Source organism: Lynx rufus, unplaced genomic scaffold, assembly GCF_022079265.1.
Source record: "Lynx rufus isolate CCGP_SWC_20201006 ecotype Redwood Valley unplaced genomic scaffold, mLynRuf1.p SCAF_4, whole genome shotgun sequence".
NCBI classification, from domain to species: Eukaryota; Metazoa; Chordata; class Mammalia; order Carnivora; family Felidae; genus Lynx; species Lynx rufus.
In genome coordinates, this window is record NW_025814856.1 from 70358075 (window position 1) to 70372309 (window position 14235).

The following is a 14235-nucleotide window of genomic DNA, read 5'->3' on the forward strand; positions in this document are numbered from 1 at the left end:
GAGACTCCTCGAGATGAAATAGCACATTAACTACCATGAACTCAGAGTACAAAGGGTACTTTGATGACAATATGACACCCAGTGCTGGTGAAGATGGCTGGAAACAGGTGCTCTCATACATTCTTGGCTGATTATATCATGAGAGCTTTGGGGAGGCTAGTCTGGCAGTATTTACTAAAATATAACATAAGCATAACCTTTGCTAACACAATTACATTTCTGCAAAATCATCCCATGACAAAAATAAGTTCAAGCATATCAAGATATAGTATGTACAGAGATGTTTATCAAGTAGTGGGGCACACTGAAATCCTTTCTACAAACTCCTGGGACCAGATATGTGGGGAACTCAGAACCGTTTGGATTCGTGGATGATAAGATTGCATAATACCACTGAGCACAATCTGCACTGAAATTCACAAAACACCTGTTAAGATAATCAAACAAGAGGCCATCAGCTGAGGTGGCATCACAGCCTATGTAAGCAAACCAAAACCTAAGCCAGAGTCAATTCCTGTAAATGCCTCAAGGTTAAGAACCACTCACAATAGACAGCTAGGGTCTCCCAAATAATGCAACCACTTACATTACAGCCCATTAAATAATTTCCTTGATTTGCTTCTCTATAAAATCCTTGCCCCAAGTTCCTGTTGGTAGAGTGCTCCTAACAACTTCCATTATGGGATTGCCCAATTTGGATGGATGTTTACACAAATAAACTCTAACATTTTCTAATATGCCCCAGTTTATCTTTTAACACATCATGCTAGATGGAATTTTACAAAGAATAGCCCTGTGTCTGTGCAAATCCATTTCTGCTACCAAGTGAATTACTTAAAAATTTGCTCACATGAACATTCTCTGGGATAGCTCACATGTTAGGCAACAAAACGAATCTCTATAAAAGGAAGAATAATGAAATCATGTAGTGCATCTCTTCTGACCACAATGGTATGAACTAGAAATCCATTGTAAGAAAAAATATGGAAAAAACACAAACGTGGAGAATCAACAGCATACTATTAAACAACCAATGGGTCAATGAAGAAATCAAAGAGGAAATCAAAAATACATGGAGACAAATAAAAATGAAAACACAATGATCCAAAATGTTTGGGATGCAGTGAAATCAGTTCTAAGAGAGAAATTATAGGACTCCATTTAGAAATAAGGAAAATCTCAGGTAAATAATCTAACCTTATATGTAAAGACACTAGAAAAAGAAGAACAAAGCCCAAAGTCGGTAGAAGGAAAGAAATAATAAAGAACAGAGCAGAAATAAAAGAACTAGAAGAACAGAAAAGATCAATGAAACCAAAAACTAGCTCTTTGAAAAGGTAAACAAAACTGATAAAGCTTTACCAAGATTCTTCAAGAAATAAAATAGCACCCAAATAAATAAAATCAGAAATGAAGTAACAACTGATACCACAGAAATGCAAAGGATTGTAAAAGACTACTATGAAAAATTACATGTCAACATATTGGACAACCTAGAAGAAATGGATAAACTCCTAGAAACATACAATCTTCCAAAACTGAAATTACTAAGAAAGAGAAAATGTGAATAGACCAATACTGGCAATGAAATTGAATCAGTAATCAAAAAACTCCCAACAAACACAAGTCCAGGACCAGATGGATTCACAGGTAAATTCTATGAAACATTTAAAGGAAAGTTAATACCTCTTCTCTTCAAGCTAGTCCAAAAAAATTAAGAGGAAGGAAAGCTTCCAAATATATTCTATGAGGCCAGCATTATCCTAACACCAAAACCAGACCAAAGGGCACTACAAAATAAGAAAACTACAGGCCAATATTTCTGATGAACTTAGATGGAAAAATTCTCAACAAAATATGAGCAAACCACACTCAACAATACATTAAAAGGATTATTCACCATGACCAAGTGCGATTTATTCCAGGAATGCAAGGATGACTCAACATTCACAAACAAATCTATGTGATAGACCACATTACCAAAATGAAGGATAAAAATCATATGATCATCTCAATACATGTAGAAAAAGCATTTGACAAAATGCAAAATCTGTTCATGATAAAATCTCTCAACAAAGAAGGTTGAAAAGGGGCTCCTGGGTGGCTCAGCTGGTAAAGCATCCAACTTCAGCTTAGCTCATGACCTCACAGTTCATCGGTTTAAGCCCCGCATTAGGCTCTGTGCTGACACCTCGGAGCCTAGAGCCTGCCTCAGATTCTGTGTCTCCCTCTCTCTCTGCCCCTCCCCCACTCATGCTCTGACCTTCTCTCTCTCTCAAGAATAAACATTAAAAAATTTTTAAAAATTATTTATGAATACCATGTTAAATTTTAGAAAATTAGAAATGGAATTTGGACCTTCAGGTAGTAAAAACAAAACAAAACAAAACAAAACAAAACAAAACAGAATGGACACTACCTGAACATACAATGATTACAGGGAAATGTGTGGGTTATGGTGACTCCCCAGGGAATACTCTATTATAAAAAATAATGAGGTTGTTTTGTATACGGATTCAGAGGACTATCTACAATATGTAAACTCAAAAAATCAAGTTACCCAATATATACAGAAATAAGGCATTTTAGGGTTGTCTGTGTTCATTTGGGTTGCTATAACAAAATACCACTGGCTAATAAACAACATAAAGTTAATTCTCACTGTTCTGGGGTCTGGCAAGTCCAAGATCAATGATCACGATCATGTTCTCATGAGGGCCCTCTTTCTTTTTTTTTTTTTTTTTAATGTTTATTTATTTTTGAGACAGAGAGAGACAGAGCATGAGCAGGGAAGGGGCAGAGAGAGAGGGAGACACAGAATGTGAAGCAGGCTCCAGGCTCTGAGCTGTTAGCACAGAGCCCGACGCGGGGCTCGAACTCACAAACTGTGAGATCATGACCTGAGCCGAAGTCGGACACTTAACCGACTGAGCCACCCAGGCGCCCCATGAGGGCCCTCTTTCTGGTTCATAGCTGGTGCCTCCTTGCTGTGTCTTCCCTCAATGGTGGAAGGAACAAGGGATCTCTTCAGAGCCTCTTTTATAAAAAGCATTCTGAGGGCTCAGCCTTCATGACCCAACCACCTTCCAAAAGCTTGACTTCCTAGTACCATCACCTTGGGGGCTTAGGAATCAACATATGAATTTTGGGGTAACACAAACATTCAGACCACAGCAGGAGTCTAGAGATGTGAAGGGTGAACAATCAGGGAAATCTTTCTCCCTGTTCTGAGGACAAGAAAATGCCAACTTCCACCAAGAATCTTCCTTGCTAAGCCCAACAATAAGAACTGAGGAAGAAGAAAAATTCTTCTTTAGAGTATCTGTCCCCAGACTAGACCAGACACCTCCCCCTCCCAAGGCTGCTAAGTAAAGGCTGTGTTCAGCTGCCTCATCATGGCAGAACAGCAAGGAGCGGGTGAGGACTGCATGGTGAAGGAGGCACGCCTGCTCCCTCACCCCACACTTCTTTCCACTCTGCACATCCCTCAAGTTCCCAATGCTGCTGGGAGGAGAGCAGGGCACATGGAGTCCAGCTGACCTCACAGAGGGGAAACTCCATCAGGCTCAGGGTCTGACAACACAATAGGGAGGGTGGTGCACACCAGTGCCTAGTAATGATCGGAGGTGGCTCTGGAATGTCTCAGTGCCCCTGGAAATGACCTTGGCACCTAAAAGTCTAGCAGGCAGCTAAGGTGGCCCTGCCTGGCCTGGTTCTGGCTCTCCACATCCTGTTTCTAGGATATAGATGTGACATCTGCAAATAACACTTCATGCACTCAGACCATTAATTACTGACAGCAGAGAAATAAACCTAGAGAGACACAATAAACCAGGGTAATGTGAGTACTTTAAAAGAAGTTTCGACACTCCAATGGGAGACTTGGGAACAGGGCCTGAAAAGGCCTGGTCACAAGAGAAGAGCAGTACTGGAAAGAATGACCTCTACCCAGTGCTCCCCAGTGCTGGGCACATGCTGCTGCTGGATAAGCTATGGACCATGAATTCCGGGATGGCAGGTCCTGGCTCCCTCATCATGGTCCTTCCCACTCACTCTCCAGCCCCTTTAGTGGTGGTGTGGAAATAGCAGGGACTCGATACATGTTAGAGGAATTAATGCATGACCCTGATGATGTACTCATTAATTCTCTTTCATGTATTCTATCTTTTGTATTTGACCAAAACACTTTCCATGTATTTGACCAAAACACTGTTCCCTTTCCTTTTCTCCTTTGAGCTAGGTGCGGTGTGGATTCCCTCGAGTCTCAGTGGAGGTGACTTCTGAGAAATTTCCCCAGATTCTCTTTGATCTGAACCCACAACGAAAATCAGTGAGTAAGCCTGGGTGGCTCAGCCAGTTAAGCATCCGGCTCATGGTTTCGGCTCAGGTCATGATCTTGAGGTTCGTGAGCCCGACAGGTGTGGAGCCTGCTTGGGACTCTGTCTCCCTCTGTCTCTCTGCCCCTCCCCCGATCACTCTCTCTGTCTCTCTCAGAATAAATAAATAAATAAACTTAAATAAACTAAACTAAACTAAGTGAGTAAAAGAAACATCTAGAATTCAAATACTCTACACCTCTGTTCCAGCCACAGATGTGACCACTCGGCAAAAGATCCCTAAAGAAGCCATAAACCCAGGTTAATGGCTTAACCTCTCCTGTTGCTAGTTATTTCATTTGTAAAACTGGATAGGTATGGTCTTGAGGTTTTCTTAATATTCTATGAAAATACAGATAAATCAAGGACCACCTTTGGGTCAAACCTTTCCCACTTGCCAGCTATCCAGAGGGCCACTAGGTTATCTTGCTTCAAAATCATTGTTGTCTAGTGAAGATTACCCAACTCACTTTTAACGTACCCTCAATTTTCCAGAAGGGATTACTAGATTCATTTCTATTCATAAAGACCAGGAAACATGCACATGTAAATGACCAGCTTCCTCTGGCCTGTTTAAAATCATATGAAAAAAAAGTCATTGTCTGAATAAGCATTCACACACATGACTGTCGCAAAGCTCCAGCTCAGCACCTCCTAGGAAGATATCTTAGGAACCTCAGAATCTGAAACAGTAAGTGGTCACAGGCGCCTAGATCCATCCTGCTGGCTGACTGTGTGATTAACCTCTTTTTCCTACTGTTGTGTCAATACTAAGACCTGCAGAAGAAAAATGACTCGTTGCTTTGAAAGAAAATATTAAGTGGCTGTTTTGTATTTGGCAGGAAGGGTGGACCCTTATTACGCTGAAATCCATCCCACATTGGTATGCTGTTTCTGCTACAATACATAAGCCTCCTCGGTCATTCACCTTTTATTCTCTATGCTGTAAATTACTCTGCACAGACAGCCATAGAATAAGTAGGTGTCATAGAATAAGCAGGATGAGACCTTCGAGATTACCTAGCATAGGAAACTGGGACTCAGGAAAGTCAGATTTGCCCACAATAATACTGCAACCTAATGGCAGAGTAGGACTAGAGAAGGTCTTGTCTTCCAGTCCCTAAAACATTTTCCATCACCAAAGACTGACGGTGATTCACTCTTGCCTTCTCCACCCCCCACCATTTGTTTCAGTTACTAAATGTGCCCCAAACACCTTCTGTGTCAGGCCCTGTGTTAGCACAGAGATATGGAAATCAGCAAGACAGAACTCATACCCTCAAAAGATTCCCAGGCTAGGGAGGAAGGAGACAACCAATGTTTTACTTTGGCAACAGTAAGTCTGATGATGGGACACGGTAGCAAAGGACCAGAGAAGGATACACATCCCTCAGCTGAAACAGAGATAAAGGAAGAAAGGCCACTATCAAAAGCTTTCTGAAGGAGATCACACATATGCCAAGCTCAGAAAGGTCACTGCACATAGTAAGCGCTCAGTACATGTCAGCTATTGTTATTTTCAGTCCTTGTATTGTCATTAATTCCCTCACAATTCCCCTGACATTGTAGAGGACACTGTGTCAGCTACAGTGTGGGAAAACACGGGGACACGCTCTACTCTGTCTTGGTCTGAAGAAGACATGGAAATATGGGTGGATCCTGGTGACCATTATACAGTGAGCTGGGGCTGTAAGGCACTGCCAGCCTTCCATGCGAGGCTCGTACACCACTGTCCACTTTGGAGGAGGCCCTGAGGTCCCTGGCCCCACCCTAGGAAACCTACCCATCTACATGCCCATGGAACATGTTGCACTTACTTCTGCTTTGCAAGCTGTCTCCCACCTCTGGTTTTGAAGATACATGTCCGTCCATGGATGGCGACTGAGGACAAGAGAGTCTCCGGGACAAGCCTCAGACTGCAAATCTCAGCAGAAAGAGCTTGAACAGAGGAGAGACACTGCTCCTGATCTGCGAGGTCCTCCCCCGCAACTGCCCAGGAAGGGGCTGGTTATGGCCATGATGCTATTCAATCCAGCACCAAGGGCACCCTGTGCCAACCTCTGGATATGGGACCCAGGCTGGGAAGGGCCCTTCTGAGAGTCATCAAGAGCATGTCTCACAGTGAGACAAGCTCATCCAGTCTTCCTGTCCCTCTGGGGCAGCAGTCCTTGTATATGAAGTCAGGGATCCCATGATGTCATCTATGGACACAGACCCCCGACCCTCCCCAAGCCATATCAGTGATGATACACACATTATGAACATGCACAGCAGTGTCAACCCTCACTGCAACTGAATGTGGTAGCTACCATTACCACAGCTACTTTCTAACAGGAGAAAGAAGGCCTAAAGCCAAGTGATCGGCCAGGTTGCTCAGCTGGTGAGAGCAGGAGGGCCCAGAACTAGCTCTCCTGTGCGTCTTGACTGTCCTTCCGCACCCTCAGGAGCAGAGGTACACTACCTGAGACAGGACACCAGCTCCCAGGCACCCGACAAGGAATTCAGTGCCTCCTACCGCTACCTGGGCATCAAAGCAAGCTCCAGAATGTGACACTGCATTTAGACTCTTCGTTGACAAATGCCACCTCTGACTGCATACTTTCTGGACTCTAAACAAATAGGGAGGACAAGAGTGCTCCTTTGGATGTGTGTGGCCCTGTGCCTGTCTCTACCCCGGGACAGGCTTCTTGGCAAGGACCTTCCCTTATCTTCTCACCTCGTGCCTCCTGCAGCTCTCATGGTGTTTTATGCTGTGTAGACAAAGCGGGAGGGTGGGGGTGGGGGGAGGGTTGTGTGAGCAAGCCCCTGACAGAAGAACAATTCAAGTGGAGACTGAAAGCAAAGGAACTGGATTCGGTGAGTCCACATGACCACCCAGCTATTTTGAGTGGCTCAAAATAGCTCCTGTTGCCAGGAGGACAGACAAGGAAGCCCTGAACCAAAGTAGGAAAAGAGGCACATTTTAATTAAAGGCTTTTGGAAGGGCAGCCTGTAGACAAGAAAGAAAGGTAGTAGAGTGAAGGGCAGGGGGAAAGAAAAAAAAATAGGAAGTCTGAAATGCGTGGCTTCTCTGTTCGGATTTCCAAGGGACTTGTTCTTCAAAAACAAGGGTAATGTTTTATTTTTATGTTTATGTATGCAGACTTCTAGCTCAACAGGCACTAAGAAAAACACAAGTGCAAGAAATTAAAAAACTGACTGAAGGGAGAGGCAGAGAGAGACAGATGTATGTCTAGGTAGCTACAGTGGAAACCTAACTAACTTAAAAAAATAGCCTCTATTAGCTTGGTAACTGTAGTGCTGGAATAAAATTCAGAAGCACACAGAGAGGCAGGGAAAGTAGGGATGCCATATAGGATTTCTGGTGAGATAAACAAAATCAGATTTCAAATGCAAAAGTAAAATCTCTAAAACAAGTTCGCAAACTAAATGTCCTCTCCCTAATGCAGTCCATGATAAATTGTAAGCACAAACAGAGGTGTTGTTTGGAATATATTTTCTGCAGGGGGAAAAAATCCTGTCACAGAATAAGAGGACGCCATCTTGAGTCTACATATCGTCAAGGAATTACGTACTTTGAAGAATTTCATACAAAGCACTATACCCAGAAGAAATGAAAGGTAGAAGATACCAGGAATGTATTTTTTAAGTGAGATCTGTTACAATTCATGGGTTTTAGATTGAATATTAAAGGTGCTTCAAAAAGAACTGCTCAGCCACACATGATTACACTGCGGCTCCCTGGGGCACAGGCACCATCCCGGCCCTACACTGCTGTATCCCAGCAACAGACACGCTGGCAGACGCTCCACACATGTCTGTGGATGGAATGAACAGAGTGCAGCCATCTCAGCCCCTCAAGCCGTACCTTGCACACTAAACGAGAGGCAGGTCTGGTTATCCAGTGGAGAGACCGCACGGCACAGCCTGGATGTTGGCTCTTGACATTCAGGCTCCCTGTGAAGGCGAGCTCAAGCTGGCCATAAGCCACCTTAACCTGCACCACCATCTGTGCCAACACCATGGAAACCATGATGGATCCAGTTGGCTCTGGGGAACACCGTGCTCCCCATGTCTTCCATAGGCCCAAGTGCTTCTAATTGGGGTTGTGCTCTTTCTGTGCCTAGCATCTGGCCTGTAGCAAATCTATCCTTAAGCAGCATAAACGTGGATGGAGTAGAATTTATCCAAGCCACTTCTCCTCACTCCTCTTGGATAAAAATGCACCATTACCCCAACTTGATGGAAAGTAGGGAAGAAATCTTACCTGTGTCAAATACCTTGCTGGTGCAATGAAGTGGCAAGCTCAGTTGGTAGAAGAAACAACCTTGTATACACACACAGAGGAGATGCAAGCTGGCCTTGGGTGTGTATATATTTGTGTATGATTTCAGTGCTGACCATACACAGGCCCATGCTATACAGCCAGGTCAACACTCATGTCCGCATTTCAAGAAGAAGCTAACTGAGAAGGTCAAAGGGCCACTATATAATAGTGGAGTGACTGTAATGTGTGGATCTGGAGAAAGGCAGTGACTTCACAATGTTGTGAATATACTACATCCTGCTGAATTGTTCACTTCAATGGTTCATTTTGCTACGTGAACTTCACCTCAATTTAAAAGAAAGTTATAGAACAAATATTTGCACCCTGATCTTCTGGACCCTGGAGAACTTAAAGTCTATGATTAAGGAAAAGGTGCCACAACATGGGAAATAAAAACGGGAGAATCAACAGGCAGGAAATAAACTGTGCCAAGATGAAAGTAAACAGCCAGTATCATGCACTGTGGCAACCAGTGGGGTTAAATAAATGTACAGGTTGTGGCCCATCCTGGGAGCACTCACAGGGCACACAAGACTGTGTGAAGACTCTCAAAGATTTTATATCAGAGCCAAAATGAGGAAGAAGGAAGGAATTCTGAAGGAAGGCTTTCCAGCCAGCGAAGAGCCTGCCAGCCAGAGAACTGGCTTGCAGAAGTCAGTGCTGGCCTGATGGTGGGGACTGGAAGGAAATGCACCCACTCAACATTTGGGGGTGTCTGCTGTGTGCCAGGCACTATCTTAGGCACTGGTTGTTCAAATATTCAAAACTCCTGGTCCTTGCCCTCATGGGACTCTTTTTTTTTTATTTTTTTTTTAGTGTTTATTTTATTTTTGAGACAGAGAGAGACAGAGCATGAACGGGGGAGGGTCAGAGAGAGAGGGAGACACAGAATCTGAAACAGGCTCCAGGCTCTGAGCTGTCAGCACAGAGCCCGACGCGGGGCTCGAACTCACGGACCGTGAGATCATGACCTGAGCCGAAGTGGGACGCTTAACTGACTGAGCCACCCAGGTGCCCCAGGACTCTTAATAAAGGAGATAAAACCAGGCAATATCTTAGAAAGCTATGGTTTAAAGGTGGCTAAGAATTTGGGCTTTGTTCCTGATGAACAAAGGACTTTTAGGCAGGGAAGTGAAAGAAAATCTCAGTAATTTAGAAAGACGTGAGACCTTGATGAGAGAAGAGACTGAAAAAAGATAGAAATCTATCTACATATTCAATGCAATCCCTATCAAAATTCCAAGGGCATTTTCCCCAGAAATAGAAAAAACAAATCCTAAAATGGTATGAGCATAAAAATACATACATTGACCAACAGAACAGAATAGAGAGTCCAGATGTAAACCCTTCCATACATCATCAGTGAACATTCGACAAGGAGGCCAACAGTCAATGGGGAAAGAACAGTCTCTTCAACAAATGGTGCGGGGAAAACTGGAAAAATGCATACAAGACAATAAAACCAGACCTGTCTCACACCACTCACAAAAATTAACTTGGAATGGATCAAACACTTATAACACCTGATATGCCAAAAATCCTAGAAGAAAATATAGGGAAGAAGCACCTCGACACTGGTCTTGACAAAGATTTTTTTGGATATGACACCAAAAGCACAAACAACAAAAGCAAACATCAGTAAAAGGGCTCTATACTGCATCAAACTAAAAAGCTACACACAGTAAAAGAAACAATCAACAAAATGAAAGGCAATGTATGGAATGGGAGAAAATATGTGTAAACCACTTCTCAGATGAGGGGTGAATGTCCAAAATATACAAGGAACTTGTACAACTCAATGGGGGAAAATAACAATAATAATAATCCAATTAAAAACGGGCAGGGGCGTCTGAGTGGTTCAGTTGGTTAAGAGTCTAACTTCGGCTCAGGTCATGACCTCATGATTCATGGGTTTGAGCCCCGCGTCGTGCTCTGTGCTGACAGCTTAGAGCCTGGAGCCTGCTTCGGATTCTGTGTCTCCCTCTCTCTCTGTCTCTGCCCCTCCCCTGTTCACGCTCTGTCTCTCTCACTCTCAAAAATAAACAAACATTAACTAAATAAAATAAAATTAAAATAAAATAAAATAAAATAAAATAAAATAAAATAAAATAAAATAAAATAAAATAAAAATGGGCAGAAATGAACAGTTTCCCAAAGAAGATAAACAAATGGCCAACAAGTACATGAAAAGGTGCTCAATGTTACTCATCATCAAGGAAATGCAAATCAAAACCATACACAGGTATCACCTCACACCTGTTAAAATGGCTACCAGCAAAAAGATAAGAGACAACTAGTGTCAGTGAGGACACAGAACCCTGTGCATTGCTGGGATTAGACATCGGTCCAGCCATTATGGAAAACAGTATGAAGAATCCTCAGAAAATTAAAAATAAAATTACAACACATGATCCAGGAATCCTACTTGTGGTTAAGTATGCAAAGGAAATGAAACATGATCTCGAAGAGGCATCTGCCCTCCCATGTTCACTGCAGCATTATTCACAATAGCTAAGATCTAGAAGCAATCTAAATGACCATCAACAGATTAATACATAAAGAAGATGCAGTGTATACATAGTGAAATATAGCTCACCCCAAAGAAAGAGGGAAGTTCTGCCATTTTCAACAACATGGATGTACCTTGAGGGCATTATGGTAAGTGAAATAAGTCAGAGAAAGACAAATAGCATATGATCTCTTATTTGTGGAATCCAGAAAGCCAAATTCATCACAAGAGAGTAGAATGGTGGCTGCCAGAGTCTGTGGGTGGGGGAAATGAGGTATGAGTCAAAGAGTAAAAATTTCCAGTCATCATATGAATAAGTTCTGGGGATGTCATGAACAGCACAGTGATTATAGTTAACAATACTACATTATATGCTTGAAAGTTGCTAAGAGAGTCAATTTAAGTGTTCTCACCACAAAAAAGAAATAGCGATTATGGGACATAACAGAGGTGTTCATGAAAGCTATGGTGGTAATCATTTTGCAATATGTAAGTATATCAAATCACATTGTACACCTTACGTTTATACCATGTTATATGTCAATTACATCTCACTAAAGCTGGCTAAAAAAGAAAGTATATGCAATGGTTCAGAAGAGCATTAACGCAGGTATGGATTCACATGAAGGCAGTGGGAACAGAGATCACAGGCAAGACTAGTGGGTATGGCTGGAGTTTTCAAGTGGCTGTGGGATTAAGTGACATTAATTTATGGAAAGGGCAGAGGACAATGTCTAGGCTATAGTAAATTCTCAGTGTTACTATTACTATGTTTTATATTGAGCCTCAGTGTTCTAATAATTGAGTGACTTTACTTTCCAATGTTTAGAGCCCCCACACATGAGAGGATCCAAACCAGCAGACCCACCACACTAAAGACAAGAACAAGGCTTGTCTCTGTATTCTCTGTCAATACAAAACACCTTCCAAATATGGAGTGAATAAGGAAATGAATAAAGGAACAAACAAACAAACAAACAAGTAAATACAAGAACAGCAATGACCTCCAACTCCCAACCTGTAAAAAAACAAGAAATGACTCCTCAGCTGATCTACAGAACACTTTGAGAAAGATTCATTTTCAAGGAAGAACACATAGGAAGACGTCCCACATCTTGCATACGGAACAGAATCAAGGAACTGGGCTTCCCAAGGAATATCCACTGTTCTAAGAATCTAAATATTTTACCTCCGTGCCATCCCATAACCATTTTTATTCAAGCTGACAACTCTGTAATTAAAGTCCTTAGGCTGCTGCTTGATTTTTCCAAGTGGGCTTTGTCTTTTTGCAGCTGCAGAGGCTTTCTGACAGAAGCCCTGGGCATTGAGGACTCCTGCTTGTCAACATGTCCCCATTCACAGGTGGGCAACCTTCCTCCTCCTATATTTGTCTCTTCAAGATCAGAAACTCACCCCAAAATGGCAGGTAATAAAAAGGTACCTATTGGCCAATTAACAAATAACACTCTTTGCTACTATTATTATTTCCTGTCCAATCTCCCTATACACTAAAATATATAGTGTTTCTGCTATGATTACATATGTTACTGAAAATTATCATGTTTTATAAAATTCAATACCAAAAATAACGGAGTTTGGGGAAAAAATGGTTTGGGGCATTCCTCTCAAAACCTATGGAACTTCAAAATACAATAAAAATAATAACTGATAACCTTGAGAGTTAGTCTGACCATGTAGGCAGGTAGCTCAGCATAGTACGTGGCTAACTCAGCAGACATTTAAAAAAACCCTTAAAAACAACAGGGTAAAAGACAACAATGCTTTAATTAGAATAACACCAGCAGGCACCCAGGGCATAGGAAGAAACATATCCTGCTTGAAGCCAAGAGCCATGAAAGGCTGACTGTACCTGTCTGGGGGGAGACAGGCCAGGTGATCTTTGTATTCATTGTCAACACACACACACACACACACACACACACACACACGTACATGCACACATAGTCCAGCAGCTGAGCTAAGGACTTTTTCCCTATCCAGCTCAAGTTCAAAATTCTACTCCCACTGCTCCCTTTACCTCGGAAAATTTGTCTAAACCAACATGACTCTGGCCCTGCTCAGACACCTTGCCCCTCTTGTCCAATCGTGTATGAGCCCACATGCATCACAGACCAAAGCACATGGTATTTCACGCTGTCTTCAAAGTAAGTGGTTGGAGCAGGCCGAATGTCCTTAGGGAAGTCACCTGCACAATCATGAGCAGAGGCATGTGAAACCAAGGGTGAAGACCTCCCCAACTGACTGTTCCCCATCCTATAAGCTGTCCTATTACCTATTAAAGAAATAATTCCCAGAGAAAGATGTGACCACAAGATCAAACCAACAGAAAAATGCAAATACTTACATATAATATGTTGGATAGAGTCCTTCAAAATACCAGCAATGTTTTTTGGCCTCTGTACACTGAAAATAGAAGGAAGAAAACCTTTGTCAGTGGAAAGTCATCTGCATATTGTTAAGACGACCAGACAAAAAGACACAAGGAAAGGTAAGTTGATACATCTTGAAGTGTAAAAAGCAGAGGGTTGGGGGAGACCCTGCATCAGAGGGAGATCCACCCTCCACAATGACTTTTTATTTCTTTATATTTCTTAAAAGGGAAGAAGAAAACATAGGAAAACATCTCTTTGCCTGTAATTTTTCTAGCTTTCTATTTCCCTACATACATGGGCATGACCAATTCATTAAAAAGTAAACTAAAGACAATCTGTTTTTAAAAATTCACACAGTACGGGGGCACCTGGGTGGCTCAGTTGGTTAAGTGCCCAACTCCTGGTTTTGGCTCAGGTCATGATCTCACGGTTTTGTGGTTTCAAGCCCCACATCAGCACAGAGCCTGCTTGAGAGTCTCTCTCTCCCTCTCTCTCTCTGCCCCCCCCCTTCACTGTCTGTCTCTCTCAAAATAAATAAATAAAGTTAACAAAATTTAAAATTCACATATTACGATACTCCAAAATCTAAAATATCCTAGAACTAAAATATTATAATTATTTCAATTTCTC

The 14235-nt window shown here is 42.3% G+C and overlaps 1 protein-coding gene across 1 annotated transcript in view; it reads right to left on the reverse strand.

Moving 5' to 3' along the window:
- VOPP1 (VOPP1 WW domain binding protein) overlaps positions 1 to 14235 on the reverse strand; it is a 111280-nt gene that overhangs the window by 46142 nt on the left and 50903 nt on the right. The window contains exon 2 of the mRNA XM_047095892.1: positions 13578 to 13636. Within this exon, the coding sequence (XP_046951848.1) occupies positions 13578 to 13636 (59 nt within the window). The remainder of the gene's footprint in view (positions 1 to 13577; positions 13637 to 14235) is intronic.